Source organism: Esox lucius, chromosome 9 (genome assembly GCF_011004845.1).
Source record: "Esox lucius isolate fEsoLuc1 chromosome 9, fEsoLuc1.pri, whole genome shotgun sequence".
Taxonomy (NCBI): domain Eukaryota; kingdom Metazoa; phylum Chordata; class Actinopteri; order Esociformes; family Esocidae; genus Esox; species Esox lucius.
The window spans coordinates 22,520,527-22,541,730 of NC_047577.1; the positions used below are offsets into that span (position 1 = coordinate 22,520,527).

Sequence of the window (21,204 nt, forward strand, 5' to 3'; positions counted from 1 at the left end):
GTAATATGGAAATACAATCAAGCCAATTAAAAAGCAATGTGAAGCTATTACCATGTAATCAAAAAAATTTAATCATTTTAGATATGTAGGAATGCTGGGGAGGTAGAGAGTAGACATTTATTTGGAACTTACAAATAGATAATAATTGAGAAAAGTAAATTTGGGGATCTCAGTATTTCAAAAGGAAGCTGGTTCTTACTTGATGATGATGATGACAATCACAATGTGAAAGAGGACAAAGAAGATCCTGGCTGAGACATGAGTGACTGCAGTGAAACCGCTGGCCAGCAGTGGGACCAACATTAAAGAAATTAAAATGTCTTCACAGATCACATCATTGCATAGCTGCCTCTTCACTTTCCCCATATACAAATTTCACAGGCCACATTGTTTTAACCTGATCCTACATGCCAACTAAGTTTTTAGTAGCCAATGTTTTTAGGAAGGAAACCTTTCATGTGGTCTTGTTTTGTGGTTAAGATGCGCTGGTGGATTTGACTGATGGCTTATTTGATGGGACACTGGTGTAATTTCTATAATTGTTCAAAGCTTCAGCTTCTCTCTAAAACCTATTAAATTCTGATGTTTGCAGTTTGGTCAGACAAGGCTAATAGCATAATTCCCAGTTTTTAATAGGAGCATTTGATTGGGTCTTGTAGTCAATTTCAATGTTGAAAACAGAAATCAAACATCTTTAGTCTTTGTTCAGCTTGTGTGTGTCACGTCCTGGCTATGCCCCTAGCCATCTCTGCACTGGGCTGGGGTCATAATCAGTACAGGACGGAAGGTGTGCCTCTAGCCACCTCTGTTCCTTTTGGCCTCCAATTGGGGACCCTATTCATGTTCTAAATGTGGCCACACCTGGTGTGGTTCATTTTGGTTTTGTGTTTTCCACTGGATACCCTACGTCACTGGTTGCCGCTTTTGTTTTGTCTTCCTTTTTTGATTAAATATGGATTACTCCCATCATTCTGTCTCTGCGCCTGTGTTCTACCACAACCGTGACAATGTGCTTCATTGCCAAAAAATGTATTCATACCTTTTATCTTAATCACCCCTCTACCCCAGTGTGAAAACAGAATGCCGCTAATTGTCTTTATCCTATTCTGGAGTCAATATCTTTTAGCAGGATTTACACAAGATCACAAAACATTTTTATTGGACCTATAATTAATATCTCAAAGTATTTTTCCAAACATGAAAAAGGATATCATGCCACTGGTTGACCACAGTGAGTTCCAGTAGGAGAATAAATGAAGAAATCACATTGTTGAAGTTGTTCTTGCAGTAGTTGTGTTTGGCAAACGATGAGTTTTTCAGCAGGGGGTTTCCACAAAATGCCTTATCCGGATGAGTAGACTTTACATCAAAAAAGTGAATTTTTCCTTTGAACAGCTCCATTCCCACCATGGCAAATACGTAATAGACCACCTAAAAACAATTGGGGCAATGTCAATAATGGAAAGATATTATACCCCAAAATCATTTGTCAGCTCTTGTCAGCTTTCAAAATATATGCCAAAATCCAAAATGAAAATATAAATTGGTGCTGTTCTTGTATACTTTTAAGGTTGAATCACATTGAAGTTCACATCTACACAGCTGATGGATTGGGATGAATATGTTTTTAGATGTTACATCAGCTCAACAGCTGCAATAATAGTTTATCACACAATTTCTTGCACAAGTTCCAATCCACCCACCACCTGAATCACCCCCCTTCTCACCCACATTTTCCCATCAAAAACCCTCAGTACTCTCATCCATCCATCCTGTCCCACCCCACCAAAAGCAGAGAAAAGAAAATAAAACTCTAGTTATCTGTTGTTTATCGGCACAGGCACTGCACTAGTGAATCCACTAGAGGACGCCTACATCTTGTAATAAATAAAAGTCTATATAAACATTTTGGTATAAGATATCTGCATAATCTTATTAGGAATTTGGGCATAGAAAAAACAGACCCACTGAGCTTCTCTGAATAATCACCTCAGTGTTTAGCTAATAGCAGGCTGGTGATCAGCACCATGGACAGTGTACCCAGGCCCTGGAAGCTCAGCACCTTGGACAGGGTAACCAAGCAACATATGTGCAGTTGCCGGGAAGACTCTGGTAGAGTCTGCGCGGTCTTTGCACAGCTTGTTCTCAGGTTAATCAAGAAAGACATAAAAGGAGACTGGGAGGACACAAAAGCTGAACTCCCAAATGTTTGACTAACGTGTGTTTGTTTGTACCTGTTTGTACATGTGTGTGTTTGTTCCTACCACGCTGGTTTGTTTGTTTTCTTCTCTTTTTGTTTCCTTCTCTTTTCATTTCCCTTTTTCTCTCATTGTTTCCCATTTAAGGAGGCAGGCTGTTGAAGCATGTTAGGCCTACCACCCAAGAGGACCAGATGGAGGAAGCTTTCCTTCAGTTAGCCCAAGTAGCTGTCAGGTAGAGACGCCTCGCAGATCAGCTGGCAGTCTCTCTCCAAATAGTCAATCAACACTTGACCGACCTGGAACAGGAGTGACAGGCAGCCAAAGCAAACGGACACACCCAGGGATTGCCGGGCTCCCCCTTCAGAAATAATTCCCATGATAATTCCAAACTGAAGGAAGACATCCTGTCCTGGCTCAGTATGACCGCTGCCACTGCTGCCCAACAGTTCCATTAGTGGCAACATACGCCCAGGGTGCCAGCCTGCGTTCAGTTGATGCACGTACACCGATTGGTGCAGTGCCTCTCCCAGGCTGAGACTGCCAGCCGAGGAAAAACTGCAGTGATGGTGGAGTGGATCGAGACCGCCTTCTCTCTGGATTGGGACCCGCGCACACTCACCCCATGGCTGGACACCTTGCTTACCGGAACATGCTGGAGCGGGTAAAGGACAGGTTCCATTGACCAGGAATGGAGTCAGAGACCCAATCCCATTGTCAGCAATGCCCCTGCATCATACGTGACCCTCCAGTGCTGCTCCCCATCATCAAGGTGCCGTTTGAGAGGGTCGGTGTGGACAGTGTGGGGCTCCCGCCCCGGTCAGTCCCATGCCATGAGTACGTGTTGGTGACGGACTATGCCACTCACTATCCTGAAACCGTCCCTCTCCAACAAGCCACCTTGAAGGAGATCTAACCAGCTGTACATCCTGTGCAGCCATGCAGGCATCCCTAAGTACCTCCTGACAGACCAGGGAGCCCACTTAAGTCAAATAGGGGAACTCAGCCACCTCTGCACACCTGTGTACCATCCACAGACAGACGAGCTTGTGGAACGCTTCAGTCAAACCTTGAAGCAAATGCTCCAGAGGGTAAAGGCCATGGATGGCTGTGACTGGGACATAATGCTGCTCTTCGCCATGCGTGAAATTCCCCAGGCCTCCACCAGGTTCTCGCCCTTTGAATTATAGCCAAAGAGGCCTGGGAACAGAAACCATCGGCACACAGGTCGATTGCTGCAGAGCATGGGGGACTGGATTGACCGGGTCCTGCACCTCGGGCTTCAGCACATGGAGGCCCTGCAACGCTATCCGCAGCAAACCTATAACCAGCCACGCTACCGTTGCCCGGGAAGAAGACGCCCAAGGGGATAACGTGGTGGACGTTCTCCCGGGTGTTCTCGATCCCTGGATGGACTCACGTGATTCAGATTCAGATCCACGCCAGCCAGGTGTGGATAAACGTGTCATTAATATCCAGAATGGTGAAAAACCTTTGTCATTTTCTCCCTTAGCTTGACAATTTTCTAGGCATTTTTTACGCTACATAGGAGAAGGCTTGTAGTAGCAGTACATGTGTGCCAGAGGCCAATTCATCCATTTCTATATTATGTCAATCTTTACCTCTCTTTTGGGGCAGTTCTCTAGAGCTCTTATAATTTTCAACCTTGATTTTGTTAGCTGACATTCTGGAAGTTTGATAACCTGGTGTTGCATTTTAGTATTAGACCCTATGCTTCAATCCAGTACTCATCTGATGGATGGTTAGAGTATAATACCCCATTAAGCACAATGTACTGAAAACAATAATCAATGAATATTTAAAGATAATTAATTTACCCAAATATTGACAATAAAAACAGCAAACTAAAAACTTACCACAATGAGCTGACCAAACGTGAGCATAGTCGGTCCCATCTTGATGAGAGTGTTTATGATGACACCGACTCTGAGGGAAGAACATCAGGGAGAATAATCCAGTTCCACATCTAAATGTATTTATGTGAATAAGAATGTCAGTCAATCATACAGTTGTGCTCATACGTTTGCATACCCTGGCAGAAATTATGAAATCTTGGGATTGATTTAGAAAATATGAATAAACTTTTATTATTTAAGGATAGTGATCATATGAAGCCATTTATCATCACAGTTGTTTGGCTCTTTTTTAAATCATAATGATAACAGAAATCACCCAAATGACCCTGATCTAAAGTTTACACACCCTTGAATGTTTGGCCTTGTGCCAGACACACAAGGTGACACACACAGGTGAAAATGGCAATTAAAGCTGAATTTCCCACACCTGTGGCTTTTTAAATTGTAATTAGTGTCTGTGTATAAATAGTCAATGAGTCTGTTAACTCTCACGTGGATGCACTGAGCAGGCTAGATACTGAGCAATGGGGAGCAGAAAAGAACAGTCAAAAGACCTGTGTAACAATGTAATGGAACTTTATAAAGATGGACAAAGATAAAAAAGGATATCCAAAGCCTTGCAAATGCCAGTTAGTACTGTTCAATCACTTATTAATAAGAGGAAAATTCTGGGATCTCTTGATACCAAGCCAAGGTCAGGTAGACCAAAAAAGATTTCAGCCAAAACTGCCAGAAGAATTGTTCTGGATACAAAGAAATACCCACAGGTGACAGGAGACTTACAGGCTGCTCTGGAAAAAGACGGTGTTTCAAGGAGCACAATAACACAATACTTGAACAAAAATGAGCTGCATGGTTGAGTTACCAGAAAGAAGCCTTTACTGTGCCAATGCCACAAAAAAGCCTGGTTACAATATGCCCAACAACACCTTGACACGCCTCACAGCCTCTGGCACACTGTAATTTGGAGTGACGAGACCAAATTAGAGCTTTATGGTCACAACCATAAGCGATGTTTGGAGAGTGGCCGACAGTGAACAGAATACCATCCCCACTGTGAAGCATGGTGGTGGCTCACTGATATTTTGGGGGTGTGTAATCTCTAAAGGCACAGGTAATCTTGTGAAAATTTATGGCAAGATGAATGCAGCATGTTGTCCGAAAATACTGTCAAACAATTTGCATTCTTCTGCACGAAAGCTGCGCATGGGACGCTCTTGGACTTTCCAGCATGACAATGACCCTAAGCACAAGGTGTTATGGAAATTCTTGAACTAATGTACATTTTAGAAAGTTCTACTTTTCCAGTGTAAACACTGGAGGCCAAGTTGACCCTCCACAGCAGAAAAAGGTGAAGGTTCTAGAGTGACCATCGCAGTCTCCTGACCTTAATATCATTTGGCCACTTTTTGGGGGATCTCAAACATGCAGTTCATGTAAGACGACCAAAGACTTTGCTTGACCTGGAGGCATTTTGCCAAGATGGATGGGCAGCTATACCACCTGCAAGAATTCCGTGCCTCATAGACAACTATTACACAAGACTGCATGCTGTCAGTGATGGTAAAGGGGGCAATACACAGTATTAAGAACTAAGGGTATGCAGACTTTTGAACAGTTAGTTTTTTTCTTTGTTGCTATGTTTTGTTTTATGATTGTGCCATTCTGTTATGACCTACAGTTGAATGTGAATCCCATAAGAAACTAAGTGTTTTGCCTGCTCACTCATGTTTTCTTTAGAAATGGTACACATTACCAATTCTCCAAGGGGTATGCAAACTTTTGAGCACAACTCTTGAACGCATGCATTGGTAAGCAAAAACTAGTGAGTGCACACAAACACACACAATCCTGCTCATACAGAGAATATACGTCCTTGAACTCCTGACCTTTTAATCCTGTCCACCACTCGTATGAGCCTCACGATGCGTAGGATGAACACAATGTCCAGGATCTGACGGCTAGTGTAGCCTTCAGCTAGGACAAAATACATGAACATAACAATATGAATGAGGGAAGAGTAGGGTGAAATATTTTAACATGCAGCTTCCTTTTTTTAATATTCTACAAGACAACAACTCATGAGGGGCGGTTCTCTCTACTTTGGCCCAATCTTATCGCTAAGCCAGCTTTTTTCGGACAACCCCCTCTTATCTTTTATTATTTATTTCTCAGTAGCTCACTTGGTAGCATGCTAACTAGCTAACTTTAGGCAACACAATAGCTTCTGATCAAGAGAGAGGTTTAGAGTTACACTTTTTGGAAGTGATCTTATTTGGTGATATTAAACCTTTAAAGATATGGATTGAAGAATGCATCCTTATTGCATTTGGCTGTCTACTATATATTGTACATGTCTTTAAAATGCTTTAGCGCACACAAATTTAGCTACTGGAAAATTGGGAAAGCATGAATTTGCTGGTAAAAACTAACAAATTATGATAAGAAAAAAATATATACTGGTAAAAATGTGTTAATGGGGAACTTCATCATAACTCACCAACCTAATGTACTAATTACTAATGTTAGCAGTGATATAATTGTGTCACAATAATCCAAAATGTCAACACAATCTAGAATTGCAGTGGAATCTGGAACTATTGACTTCCTTTTTATTTGTCTGTTATAAAATACTGTAAGTTCCAGCATTCATCATGAACACAGATACAGACTAAGTAACAAAATGACGATCCTACTGTCCTGATAACACTGAAGCATTGTACTTGCATAAACATTAGAACATGTTTAACAGTTGAAATTACTTTCTTATTTTTTCAATGATAATTGTATTTTGACAAGCAAAGTGAAGCTTACCAATTTTCTACTAAATCTGGTCATTAGTTCAATGAAAGACACCACTGTTCAGGATGTGCAGTAGTCAGAATAACATCAATGTAACTGTGTTAAAGCTGTTTAAAGGCTGATAAAAGTATGTATCAAGAATGGTTAGCAAGCAAATTAAGTCAACTTGTCATTTTACCAACGGCTATATCTGAAAAGTGCTGTATATACTGCTCTGGAAAAGATTTTGACCACTGCTAAATTATCAGTTTCTCTGGTTTTACTATTCAAAGGTATGTGTTTGAGTAAAATTATTTTTTTTGTTTTATTCTATAAACTACTGACAAAGATACACCCAAATTCCAAATAGAAATATTGTAATTTAGAGTACTTATTTGTAGAAAATAACAACAGGTCAAAATAACCTGAAAAAGATGCATTGTTTTCAGACCTCAAATAATGCAAAGAAAACAAATTCATATTCATTTTTCAACAACAAAATACTAATTTTTTAACTTAGGAAGAGTTCAGAAATCAATATTTGGTGGAATAACCCTGATTTTTAATCACAGCTTTCATGCGTTTTGGCATGCTCTCTACCAGTCTGTCACATTGCTGTTGGGTGACTTTATGCCCCTCCTGGCACAAAAATTCACTCCTGGCTTTGTTTGATGGCTTGTGACCATCCATCTTCCTCTGGATCAAATTCCAGAGGTTTTCAATGGAGTTCAGGTCTGGAGATTGGGCTGGCCATGACTGGGTCTTGATCTGGTGGTCCTCCATCCACACCTTGATTGACCTGGCTGTGTGGCATGGAGCATAGCCCTGCTGAAATTTTCAGGATGGAAGCAACCTGACGCTCACTGTATCCCTCTTCCAGTAAAGCCAGAATTGAACCCTTCTTTTCCTCACTCAAAGCTTTTCTTTTCAACTCTTTTGTCATGCTGAATAGTTATTTTTTATTCAAATTACCTTTGAGGTACTACTTGCACTGTTTTTGCCATCCAGCTGGACCTATTGCAAGAGGATAGTGATGACCACAGCAGTGGTTTTTATACTTTTCCTTGTTAAATTAGATTTGGTTCAGTACCTCATTAAATAATATCAGGTATGCCTGTGTTGGAATTTAACTGACTGTAATGAAATGGCTGCCATACATGTAGAGATGCTGATTTAAGAACAATTAGGAGTGGTCTCTTCATTTTTTCCAGAGCTGTATTAAAGAGAGCTAGCCAAAGGTCTCAATATTTCATTCCTACAGCAAAGGCATTGTATTCAGAGAGGAAGCCTCAATTGCCATTTTAACGTCATTTAGCCTTTCTATAAAAACAGTATGTTAAGTAAAGATTGCTAGTTACAGATATCAATAATAAGCCTTAACGTACCCTATAGAGGCACTCATTCCCACAGCCACTGCTTGTTTAGCAATAAACAAGGCACAATTCAATAGAATCAAAGTTTTGCCATCTTGGTTTAAACACAATTAATAATTACATTCTTAAATTCATATTTGAAACGTTTCACCCCATCTAATTAGGGATGCGGTAGGAATGACTGTTTACTATGAATTACTTTGTCACAAAGAAATATAATCCGTGGACAGTTTCGGCAGACTTCTGAAATCATGTTTTGGTGGTTTGGTCATGGTCAGAATTGGTTGTTGGTTCATGGTATCTTTATTGAGTTGAACATACAGAAAATTCAGATGGGTGATTTTTTAATGGAAAAATTTTTCAATGGAAAATATGGTTGTTCTCTTGGGTAAAATATTAATCTTTAGGGCCTACATTATAGTGGTACGACTCGAAATGTTCCAATGTTTAGTAAAGCATCACAGGAAGACAGAGATACACTATGGCTAAAGGTAGGTGGACACCCTTACTTAATATTGAGTTCAGATGTTCCAGTCAAACCCATTGTTCACAGGTGCATGAAATCCAGCACATTGCCATGAAATCTCCATAGGCAAACATGGGCAGTACAATGGGTCATACTGAAAAGCTCTTTGTCTGTTCGACACGTTAGCGTTGCACAAGGACACATCGCTAAAACGTCTCCCAGTCACTACGATATGATACAAAAAACTAACTCATCATGTCCCACCCTGCAACCTTTTGATTTTCTCAAATACATACTGTAACAGAAACCTTCCCCTGATTGGGAAAAAAAACTATTTTGCCTAGCAACAGCCTTCCATTGGTAAATTCTGCATTGGATGCTGTCACCCATCAGCCCATCCATTGGTCAGGTGCACAAGGGTCTGGTTGCATTTAGACAGGATGATGACAACCAGGAAATGCCTACATAAGCAATATACATTGATTATTTTCAGCGGAATCTCAGCGAAGTAAACCGATTCTCGCTATCATAAACTGTTTTAAAGATATTTCATATTTTCGATATTTCATATTTCCATGTCCTGATCGGCCCCCAAGGGTTATAGGCCAGTATTGAGAAAAGTCAACTTGTCCTATAGATATTTACATCATTATGAAAATGGTGAGGTGGTTGTTAGCCTACACAAATCACAGACCTTATTTGAAGCGGATTTAATAATTTCCTATGGAAGAAATTCATGTTGTAAAAACTGATCATGGGATCATGGGGATTATGACTCATACTATTTCAGTCTATAGATGTGTGGAATCTGAGCAATAACAATTACAATATGAATGTACGTTTCATTGGAAGTGAATGTGCCTAGATAATGAGAACAACAGAAACCACTCTGTTTAGATTATCTCTCTGTAGGTTGTGCTCTGATAACCACAGGAATGTTTACATTGACCATTTGGCATGGGCGTTACTGTCTTGGAAACCTGATCTTTGCTAGGTAGAAATGCCCTTAATGTATAGGCTAGCTTGTAACCAACATTACGGTGAGAAGATAATGGAACATTCACAGAATGACATCTGAGCTGCAATTTTTTTTTGAAAATTGAGCGAACTTCTACCTCGATTTGATACGAGTTCTACATTATTTGACCACTATACGTAACCGCCGATTTCTAACAGATGTAAAATAGTGAACAAAAATGAGTGCCACAGTATGTGCCATCTTGTTAAAATGCGTAAAATACACCGTTGAGCAAACTCATGCAATGCAATGGAAAGGCACGGTTCTATCTCCATGTCTTGGCAATGATATGAGGAAAATGGTGTGAGAGAGAGATTGGGGGCTGCATATACTCTACTATAAAGCAGATTTATATGTACCTAATTGCAGAAGGCCATTATGGGGTGGGTTGTCACGGCTTCGGGGTTTGGATGGACAAGGAGGAGCAGGAGCAGGCGTGGTGGAAGGATCTTTTAATGGTATCCTTACGAACAAATACAATATGTGTATATATAGTTGACGAAGCGTCGTACAGCTCTTTTGACAGTCAGAGACAATCACACACAAAGACAGGGGGAGCAGAGGGAACATATATACCGGGGGGAAACAGCGATGATGAGGAACAGGTGCATTAAACGAGACACAGGTGAAATGTATAATGAGACGGTGGTGTCAGAAAGCCGGTGACGTCGACCGCTGGGGCCCGCCCGCTGCAGGGGGAGGTGAACCAGCAGAGGTCGCAGTTGTCACAGTACCCCCCCTCTGACGCGCGGCCCCAGCCGCGCGACGACACCGGCCTCGGGGCCGACCCGGGGGGCGCGGAGCAGGGCGATCCGGCCGACGCTGATGGAAGTCGCGGACAAGGACGGGAGCCAGGACGTCCTTCACCGGAACCCAGCTCCGCTCCTCCGGGCCGTACCCCTCCCACTCCACGAGGTACTGGAGGCCCCCCGCCCGGCGCCTCGAGTCGATGATGGAGCGGACAGAGTACGCCGGGGCCCCCTCGATGTCCAGTTGCAGCAGGAAACCCTGGCAGCGGTCCGCCGCCCCGTCGTAGGCCCTGGGCAGCGGAATGGGCATCGCTCCCATGCTGGGCGACGCGGCTTGGGGAGGTGGAGAGACGGCCGGTGCTGCGGGGTTCCACTGGCTCAGCTCTAGGCGCTGCACCGCTTTCAACACAGTGTCCATCGCGGCGCCTAGGCTGGCCAGCAAGGTTGAGTGTACTTTTACCGCCTCCGCAACACCGGCCTCGCCTGTGGCTCCTTGTTGCTCCATATCCTTGTTGTCTTCTAGGTGTGTGATTCTGTCACGGCTTCGGGGTTTGGATGGACAAGGAGGAGCAGGAGCAGGCGTGGTGGAAGGATCTTTTAATGGTATCCTTACGAACAAATACAATATGTGTATATATAGTTGACGAAGCGTCGTACAGCTCTTTTGACAGTCAGAGACAATCACACACAAAGACAGGGGGAGCAGAGGGAACATATATACCGGGGGGAAACAGCGATGATGAGGAACAGGTGCATTAAACGAGACACAGGTGAAATGTATAATGAGACGGTGGTGTCAGAAAGCCGGTGACGTCGACCGCTGGGGCCCGCCCGCTGCAGGGGGAGGTGAACCAGCAGAGGTCGCAGTTGTCACATGGGTATTAGGACCGTCATATATATTGGGTTTGTTTTCTGTTAAGTCTAAATATAGATTTTAGAGTTTTGGATATTTTTTTTATAAAATTTTTTCGGTGCTGTTCAGTTCACTTTACATACATAGTTCAGCATTAACTGCTGAACTATATATGGTCTATTTAGATTTTTTAAATTCAAATTGAGGAGTTAGTATAAACTGTTGAACTGACACAGATTAGGATTTTACTTACATTTAACCACTGAATTGATGATCATAGCTATCAAGGGAGAGATGACGATGATGGTGTCAAACCTGTATGGATTGGAGGGGTAAAATAATTACTCCTTACAAAATAATTTCAGATTCTTGATATTTTCTTTCAGCCCTTCAATTCCAACCAGAGGTTTTGAATTGGGTTTAAGTCCAAAGACTGAGACTATTTGATCAGTGCTTGACTTAAGCCGGAACGTTCTGGGACGGCATTCCAGTATTTCTAATTTTAGGCAAACTGCGTTCCGGTTCCTTTTTAAGGCAAAAGAGTAATCTGGAATGTCTGGTATAGGCTACTTCAAAGGAACAAGCCTTATTAACACATGCATTTTGATGAACATAGTCTAATGTGCGATGTGTCAGTTCCTGCACTTACTTCATCCCAAGTCTTACATTGGTTGTAATTAATGCATGGGGTTATTGTTATCTTGTTGGAAGATCTGCTTCTGTGTCAGCCTTCTGGAAGAATTAACCAGGTTTTTGGCCTGGTACTATAGTAAAGGTCATTACGCTATTGACATTAATGGAAGGATCCACTACCATATAATCGTAGATAGAAGGTCCTTTCATGCATTTTAATAATTCTTGGAATGCAAAAGCCACAACTGACCATAGTAACTAATTCCAATCCAAGTGCCAAAATCCAATCTGTACTACAGTCAGATTTATTGGCAGAGATCTTTAGCAACAAATCTCACACTTCGGTGTTCTCACCAGTTCCAGAACTTGTGTCTGGAGAAGAAAGTCCGGGGTTTGAAGGTGTACAGTTTGAGGAGGATCTCTAGGAGGTAGAGGGCCAGGAATACCCACTCAGTGTTGGCTATCAGCAGGTTCTCCTCGTCCAGGCAGATAAACACTGCATTAACCAGGGTGATCAAGTCATAGGTGTACACAAACAACCTGGAAATTACACACACACGTAAATAAGAGCTGACGGGGCTATGTTTACAGTTACAGCATTATAAAATTACTGACACTAACCTAATGGTACTTCAATGATCTTTCAATGGTGCCATAAAAGTAAAACACATTCTGCAACTGTACAAAAACACCCTAATAATTCCAAGTCTAGTTTGGAACTAACTTTATTGTTCACAAAAGAAAAGGAAATAGCCAGGCCTAGTTGAGCCAGACAGCAATTTTAAGGGATGAATGTTATTGCCTTTACCAGATTTGAACCAGGGTCTCCCACAAGACAGGCAGTGTCTTTAACCACTACACCACAGATTCGAACACATGCTGAGTGTCTGTTTGAATATTTTGCTTACATTTGTTCCAGAGCTGTATATACTGATTAGGGGTGGGACAATATGAGAATTTCATGCCACGATTATCCTGGCCAAAATGATCCTGATTTATGATTTTATCCAGATTAATAACAATCCCAATAAATGGTTTCTAGCCCAAAACGTCTGATCAGACATTCTTCCATTACATAAAAATGGTTCTTGTGCATTTTAAAAAGCCATTACAATAAAATAATATCCAAGAAGGTTTTTAATATTTAATTAATACTCTAATAACATGTAAATCTCTAAATGTATATGGTTGCCAGCTTCATAGACAATACATTGCAGAGGATGTTTAGTGGCATTTAGAATTGCCATTTGTACTGCATTTGCCTTGATTGCACATCTATACATTGCACATCTGTATGTCACATCTGTAACATACATACAGTAAATTTTCTGCCCTCTTCTATTTGCAGTTCTTGTTAGATGCTAACTGCATTTCATTGTACTGTACTTGTACTTGTTCAGTGACAAAGTTGAAACTAATCTAAAAAGAAAAAAAAATATTATGCGCTACAGCAGTTAAATAAAACAAGTAGTCAGGAACACTTTGGTGACTGGTAAGAGATCTTTCAAGTCACTTATCTGAGGATCAGGGGTGAAAATAGATTTCATTTGTTACCGGTCCTGATCTGTGTGTGCATGCACTTCCGTGTGCATCTTATGTGCCTTATAAGCTAAAGATAGGCCTATTTGATGTGTTGATTCTTTATAATAACTTTACAATTCATTATAACAGCTCCCCGTTATGTTGTGCGCATCATGTAAAATATTGCTTTGGCCTGCGCAAATTATATTCTATTTGTCTTCTCCTGTCACTTTCAGTAGGAAAGCGCAAAAAATGTGCCTACAATATTAAATTATATTAGAAAATTATAATTAGAAAATCAAAAGAGATATGTATATAATGTATATATTATTTATATTTTCTATAAATCTATTTATAAGTTTTTTCTGCATGCATTTTAGTTGCATGTCTTCTAGGATATCATTGGTTTGTTTGAGCTCAACATTGTTTCAACTGCTTATTTTCCATGATAATGGAATGGACAGGTAGTTGCATATAGCGGGAAGTGGAGACTTGATCAAAAGCTTTTTTTGTAGACTACTAAGTGTAGTGGTTAGTACTGTTATAATGGAATTGGAAAACAAGGTCATTCTTTATATTATTGCAATACAATCCTAACTCATGACGACATTTAAGAATTTAATTTAGATTTTTATTGTAATTGACAATATTCTTCCATTAAAGCTAGCAGAGCCATTCAGCTTCATTGACCATACATTGCAGAGGATGTTTAGTGGTGTAGTACAATGTGAGATGAGCTGTGCGCTACACTTTAAAATAAAACAAGCACTCAGGGAAACTTCAGCGACTGGCAGAACTTTTTGAAGTCACTCGTGAGGATTATCCCGATTTATGATTATCCCAATCATGGAATTTCTCCACGGTTTCATAATCGTGAGTATTTTCCATTGCAATTAGTACTAAAATCGTCTATAGTCCAGAAATAGTCAGAATATAACTGTAAACAATTTTATATTAGGCTTACTATAATGCAGTTTCTAAAGGTTGTCGCTAGCAAAGTTTTTGGCTATCATAAACAAATCCTAATGCATAATTTCCTTTGACTGCGGCAAAGCTCGAACACCGGTCGCGTCTCTAACCACTACACTATTTAACAAGCAGTAGTCAGTCAGTCAGTAAGAGACAATCTAACGTCTTGGCCAGCTCTGCTTATGCAGTCCGGCAAAAACATGACAAAATTAACACATACGGAACTGGGCAGAATAATGACTAGTTAAATACCTGTCAAAATGTACCAAATAGAATGCAGATAAAGGAGTTTAGCTATATATTGTACATTTTTGTTATGAAGAATATATACTGAAAGGATTTTAAACACCTCAGGACTAGGAGAAAATTAGGCAGAAAGAAGAAACAGCAGAAATGGTGGACATTTCATAGACACCAGGAGGGAGGATAGGCTGTATATGCACCACAGACAATTGTTGTCATATACCTTCTAATACTCGGATACTTTGAAAGAACAGAACTCACCTGTGCCGGACCATGCGGCAGACAAGGCGGCTGGGGATGGACAGATAGAGGGGGGGAAGCAAAGTCTGGAGGGGGGGTTGCTCTGCTTTCTCTATGGTCACCTGCATGTTCAAGAGGTCCGGCAGCTGAACAAATGCCCCTTTACCTGCCCAGGTGAAGGGATATAATAATGTTATTGCATGTTACACAGGTGTTGTGAGATCTCAAAGGTATCTGCGCTTGTCAGCTTGTAAAACATCATTTTCAGTATCTTGCCGAACTAGACTCCATCCACCCACCTATGCAGCCTTTCTTACTGTTGTCAGAGACGCTCCACAGCAGCTCCCTGTGGGCATTGCTGATGTCTGGCTGGACCAAACGCACAAGCTGGTTCCAACTGGCCTGGGTCACAACAGTCTCCTCTCCCTTCTTCTCCTGCAGCAATTCAAAGGCTTGTACCATTTTGTGCCTCTTGACCTTGACAAGCTGCCGTACTTCTTGCTAGATGGGCACATAAATGACAGTAAGATGAATTTACCTGGAAATACTGATCACCAACTGTGATTGTTGAATTCCTATTTAAATAACAGCTATACACTCTGGCACCTACAGTATGCTTCTTTGTCAATCTCAGAAAAATAGTTTTATTCGATATTTGGGTTGCATCGTTGTCTTTTTTAGGGATGTCGCAAAATACAGGTATTGACGATAACTGTGAAATATTAATATAATGTTAATAATACACATATGATAATATCGTAATCACTAGACGAATACCTTATTCATGTCACTTATAGACAAATTATGCATGCACTTAAACAAGGAGACTGGACCAATGCACTGGCATTGAAATAAACTCGTTAGCCCCACTAGATCCCCCGGGAGAGATCTGCAAAACGTGCCATTTTTTGTAGTTTATTTACTTGGAAAAAAAGGATGTTGTATTTTTCCCAAAACTCCTCTCAGATTTTCCATAGCGAATTCATGGTCAAACGATGTATGTGCTTCGTTTTTGAAAATGTTTAGTATTTTTCCAAAAACTCTTCGGTGTTAGGCCTTGTGGATCTTATGTTTATCAGTTCATCTGGTTGCCTTTTCACTATCCATTAAGTGTAATTGTTCTTTTTGTACGCTTTTATTTTTTGTATTTGTACTGTTATGGTTACAGACTCTCTCCACCTCCGTACACTTGTATTTGAGTGTAATTCATTGGCCAAAAAAGAGGGAAAAAAACACAAACAAAGTTGAAGATGAATTTGACTGAAAGCTTCAGATTTTCCATAGATACCGCGATAATATTGTTACCGTGAATACTTTTGGGCACGATAATTGTATAGTGAAAATCTGATATCGTGACAGCCCTAATATATATGTGTGTGTGTACAGCTCCGGAAAAAATTACAAGACCATTGCACCTTTTTCTTTCCTTTCCAAAAAGTCGAAAAGGAAGGTTTTGAGTGAGTGAGGAACAGAAGGGTTAAAATTAAGAGACCACTGCAAATTGAACGCTTCTGTTCATCACTCAAAACGTTCCTTTTCAACATTTTTGGAAAGGAAAGAAAAAGGTGCAGTGGTCTTGTAATTTTTTCCGGAGCTGTATATATACAGTATCTCACTAAAGTGAGTACACCACTCACATTTTTGCTAATATTTGATTATATATTCTCATGTAACAACACTGAAGGAATGACATTTTGCTACAATGTAAAGTAGTGAGTGTACAACTTGCATAACAGTGCAAATTTGCTGTCCCCTCAAAATAACTCAACACATAGCCATCAATGTCCAAACGGCTGGCAACAAAAGTGAGTACACCTCTATGGGAAAATGTCCAAATTGGGCCCAATTAGCCATTTTCCCTCCCTGGTGTCATGTGACCCGTTAGTGTTACAAGGTCTCAGGTGTGAATGGGGTGCAGGTGTAGTGCAGACTTTCAGCTTGTTAGTCGCATAACGCAACTCTCCTGCTTCCTGCCTTTTGCCAGCCTTTCTTTCCTTTCTTACTTTTTAATTTTAATATTTTACCTTTGTTTCATTTATTTTCTATATTTGTTTTAATAATATTTTTAACATTTTATGTAATTTCTAAAAGAAGACCTCAGCATAGTTCTTTTCTATTTTTGAGTGATTTTTTTATGATGGAGGAGCTAAGACAGCTGTTGGAGGAACGGATCAACCACTTAGAAGATCTAGTCACCAGAACACTCCTCCGGTCGGACTGGGTTTTGTCCCGCAGGTAAATCAACAAATGCTAATGCAAACATAGCACAACAGGCTAACCTAAGGCTAGATAGTTCTAAAGATTTCCCAATACTTGATAGAACGAAGTCAAAACTGGTGAACAGATAAGAGCAATTTCAGAGCGAACAGCTGAATGAGACGAAAACACAGCTTGAAATACGTAAGAGTGAACAATTCATTGACTCTGTAGCAGCTACTCTTGGGGTTGAGCTACCAAATGCTAACAGACAGACACAGATTGGTATAAAAGGAATTAATTCAAATCTAGACCACTCTAGATCACGTACTGGCTGACACTCTCCCATGGACATGTGCTAATGCCACTGGATTAACCACAGAGGCTTTTAAACCAGCCTTCCTCAATGACACATCTTACTGGCACATCACCGGGGCTAGACCGAAGGCATCAACTCCAGCGGGGACATGGTCTGACGTTGTGCGCCACAGAGGCAAATCCAGCAAGAAATCGAATAGGAGAGCACCAACCCTCAATCCACCACCTGAACTCACAATGCAAAACAGGGAACCGGGAAGCAAAATGTGTGTAAATGAAACTAAGGAAGCTGACCCCAACACTAGCATTAGGGCTAACCAAAATCCAAGAAATAGCCCTAAAACCATTGATAGGACAAGGGAAAGAAGAAACATTGCTAACTCCACACCTGATAAGCCAGATACTACCTTGATTGGGGACGACATAACCAAGCATCAGAATGGCAAAGACTTAAAACCTAACCATGGCTGACACATCGGTCAGAGAGCGAACAGAAATGTTGCCAGTTATTCTCTCTACACATCTAAGCAACATGCAGATTATTATCCACACTGGGTCTTTTGACATTCTAATAGAAAACTGGCTCTGAGATCCTGAAAAAATATTTTTCTATGCTACTGGAGCATGAAGGACAGTGCTCGTAGGCAGAGTATTCACCCCCCCCCTCTCCTGACCCTCTAACTAAAATCCCCCAATGCTTCCAGAAGTTGTCCTTGTCCCAAATGGGGGCACAACAACTCCCACCCCCTTCACCACACTCACCCTCTCCACCTCAATCACACCCACCCTCTCCCCCTCTACCACTCTCCCCCTCTCCCCCTCTACCACACTCCCCGTCTCCCCCTTCACCAAACTCACCAATCAGGGAGCTAGTACTAACCAAAGAGAGCAGAGCTCATCCTTTATTTCCACAGAGCACAGAATATAATCGGTGATGTGGTTCGGGTCCCTTCTATTGTGAAAATAGCAATGCTGACTGTTTTGAGTACAAGCTAGGACCCAGTATCTCTATTCCTGTACTGATTAGAAATAGTAGGAACTGTGAGGATGCAACCCATAGAGTAAACTTACTACCTACCAGTCCAAGAACTCTTAATATATTTATTAAGCTGGCTTTACTTAATATCAGATCTCTCGCCAACAAATCATTCTTAGTAAATGACATTATAATATCCTACAACCTAAATTTGATATTTCTCACTGAAACATGGCTAACAGAAGATTCTAGTGCTGCAATTCTTAACGAGACAGCACCCGAAAAATTTGGCTATATGAATATGTGTCGAAATGGTAGGAAAGGAGGAGTGGCTGCCCTATTCAAAGATACATCCCAATGCAAAGAAAATACACTAGGTAATTATATTTCTTTTGAATACCTCGGTTTTACATTGAGGGGTACCCCCAAAATGTTGTTTTTAACCATTTACAGACCTCAACTATATTCTGCTAATTTTATTGATGATTTTGCTGAACTACTCTCTGTTATATCAGTTGATTATAACGTGTTTATTATTACAGGGGATTTTAACATCCACATAGATAATAGTACAGACAAAAAAAACAACTTTTTGCACTACTTGACACTTTTGATCTCACTCAACACGTGAAAGAGCGTACACATACTCAAGGCCACATTCTAGATCTGGTTATCTCTAAAGGTCTCGATATTTCTTCTGTCATGGTTAAAGACTTGGCCCTGTCTGATAATTCTTGTGTCTTTTTTGATTCACTTATCACCTCGAATGTTCCAGTAAACTCTGTTTCTGTTAAGAAAAGGTACATTAATGAGAGTACCAATGCTCACTTTATTGCAGCCATAGCTATCGCTCCAACAATAAGTGCTGAGTAAGTTGATGTACTCCTGGATAATTTTAATGACAAAATATTGAATGTCATGGATCGTGTTGCACCGGAAAAGGTAAAGAAAACTATGAGCAAACAGAAAACACCATGGAGAACCATCATGATAGTAAGCACCCTGAAAAGAGAATGTAGGAAAGCGGAATGTAAGTGGAGGAAAACTAAACTTCACTATGACATCTATAAACAAAGCCTTGGTAGCTTCAATAATGAGTTACACAGGGTCAAATGGCAACATTTATCAGGAATGATCAACAAAAATATCAACAATACCCGCACTCTATTTGTCATGGTCGACAAGCTTACAAGCCCAAAAAAGCAGATAGCATCAGAACTCATTTCCACTGTGAAATGTAATGAATTTGTGTGTTTCTTTAGTGAAAAAATATAAGTATTAGGTGGAACATCAGAACTACACAGTCTAACAAGGACTCTGTACCATCACCACGACCACCAAGACATAATTTGATTATTATGTTGCATTTTAATACAATTGATCAAAAATCCCTAGAAGAAACAGTTCGACATCTTAAAGCTTCCACTTGCTGTCTCGACACACTTCCATCAGACTTAAAAAAAAAAAATGCAATCAGGCATTTTCCCAACTTCTCTAAAAACAGCTGCCATTAAGCCCCTATTAAAAAAGAGAACACTGGATGCATCTATAATGAACAACTATAGACCTGTATCAAATCTCCCTTTTATAGTCAAGATCATTGAGAAGGTTGTCTTCAATCAACTCAGCAATTTTGTGACCTCAAGCGGTCTTTTAGATACATTTCTGTCAGGTTTCCGACCTCACCACAGTACTGAAACGGCCCTGATTAAACGGCCCAGTTTTAAATGATATACAGATGAATACTGATTCTGATAAAATAACAGTTCTGGTTCTATTAGATCTCAGTGAAGTATTTGATACTGTATATCATAGAAGACTTATAGATAGACTAGAAAATTAAATAGGACTCTCCGGGACAGTCCTTGATTGGTTCAGATCTTATCTAGATGGCTGGAGTTACTTTGTCACCATTGGTAATCATGAATCTGATAGGGTGGCTATGACATGAGGAGTTCCACAGGGATCAGTTCCCGGAGTGCTTCTGTTCAATCTCTTTATGCTACCTCTGGGCCAAATTCTACAGAACAACAACATTTACTACCACAGCTATGCCGATGATACTCAAATATATATGGCTCTCGAACCAACAGCTCAATAGACTCTCTGTATCACTCTATAGAGCACATAAATACCTGGATGAACCAATATTGTCTACAATTAAACCAAGATAAAACTGAGATTATTGTGTTTGGCAACATAAATAAAAGAACAAGTAAAGAGCTGGATTCTCTGGCCCTTAAAACCAGGGATCAAGTGTGTAATCTTGGTGTTTTGATTGACACATTTAACAGTCATATCAAAGCGGTCACCAAAACAGCATTCTATCATCTAAAATATATAAGGCTTGGGTGTCCCAAAAAGATCAAGAGAAGCTCATCCATGCTTTTATCTCTAGTAGGGTTGACTACTGTAATGGCCTCTTAACTGGACTCCCGAAAAAGACTGTAAAACAACTGCAGCTCATTCAGAATGCTGCTGCTAGAATGTTAACCAGGTCCAAGAGAACAGAGCACATCACTCCGGTTCTTAAAGCTTTGCATTGGCTTCCAGTCAGTTACAGAATTTATTTCAAAGTGGTGCTTTTAGCACTTAAACTTAACCACACTGTTTAGCCTTATAGCTTCCCACTTTTAATTGTTAGCCTTATAGCTTCCCACTTTTAATCTTTATATGTTGTCTTATTGTATTTTTATTTCATTTTATGATGTATTCATTTGCTTTGATGTTTTAATCTGAGCATTGGTTTTTATGTTATTGTTTTCATATATTTTTCTTTGTAAATCACAATGA

General features: G+C 40.4%; 1 protein-coding gene across 1 annotated transcript in view; it reads right to left on the reverse strand.

The window, feature by feature from the left end:
- Window positions 1-21,204, reverse strand: part of LOC105026832 (two pore calcium channel protein 1) — a 58,217-nt gene that overhangs the window by 8,115 nt on the left and 28,898 nt on the right. Inside the window, exons 10-17 of the mRNA XM_020049506.2 lie at window positions 15,221-15,422; window positions 14,943-15,087; window positions 12,303-12,488; window positions 11,569-11,630; window positions 5,965-6,052; window positions 4,076-4,145; window positions 1,212-1,431; window positions 200-290 (exon numbers count right to left, since the gene is read on the reverse strand). Of these exons, the coding sequence (XP_019905065.2) occupies window positions 200-290; window positions 1,212-1,431; window positions 4,076-4,145; window positions 5,965-6,052; window positions 11,569-11,630; window positions 12,303-12,488; window positions 14,943-15,087; window positions 15,221-15,422 (1,064 nt within the window). The remainder of the gene's footprint in view (window positions 1-199; window positions 291-1,211; window positions 1,432-4,075; window positions 4,146-5,964; window positions 6,053-11,568; window positions 11,631-12,302; window positions 12,489-14,942; window positions 15,088-15,220; window positions 15,423-21,204) is intronic.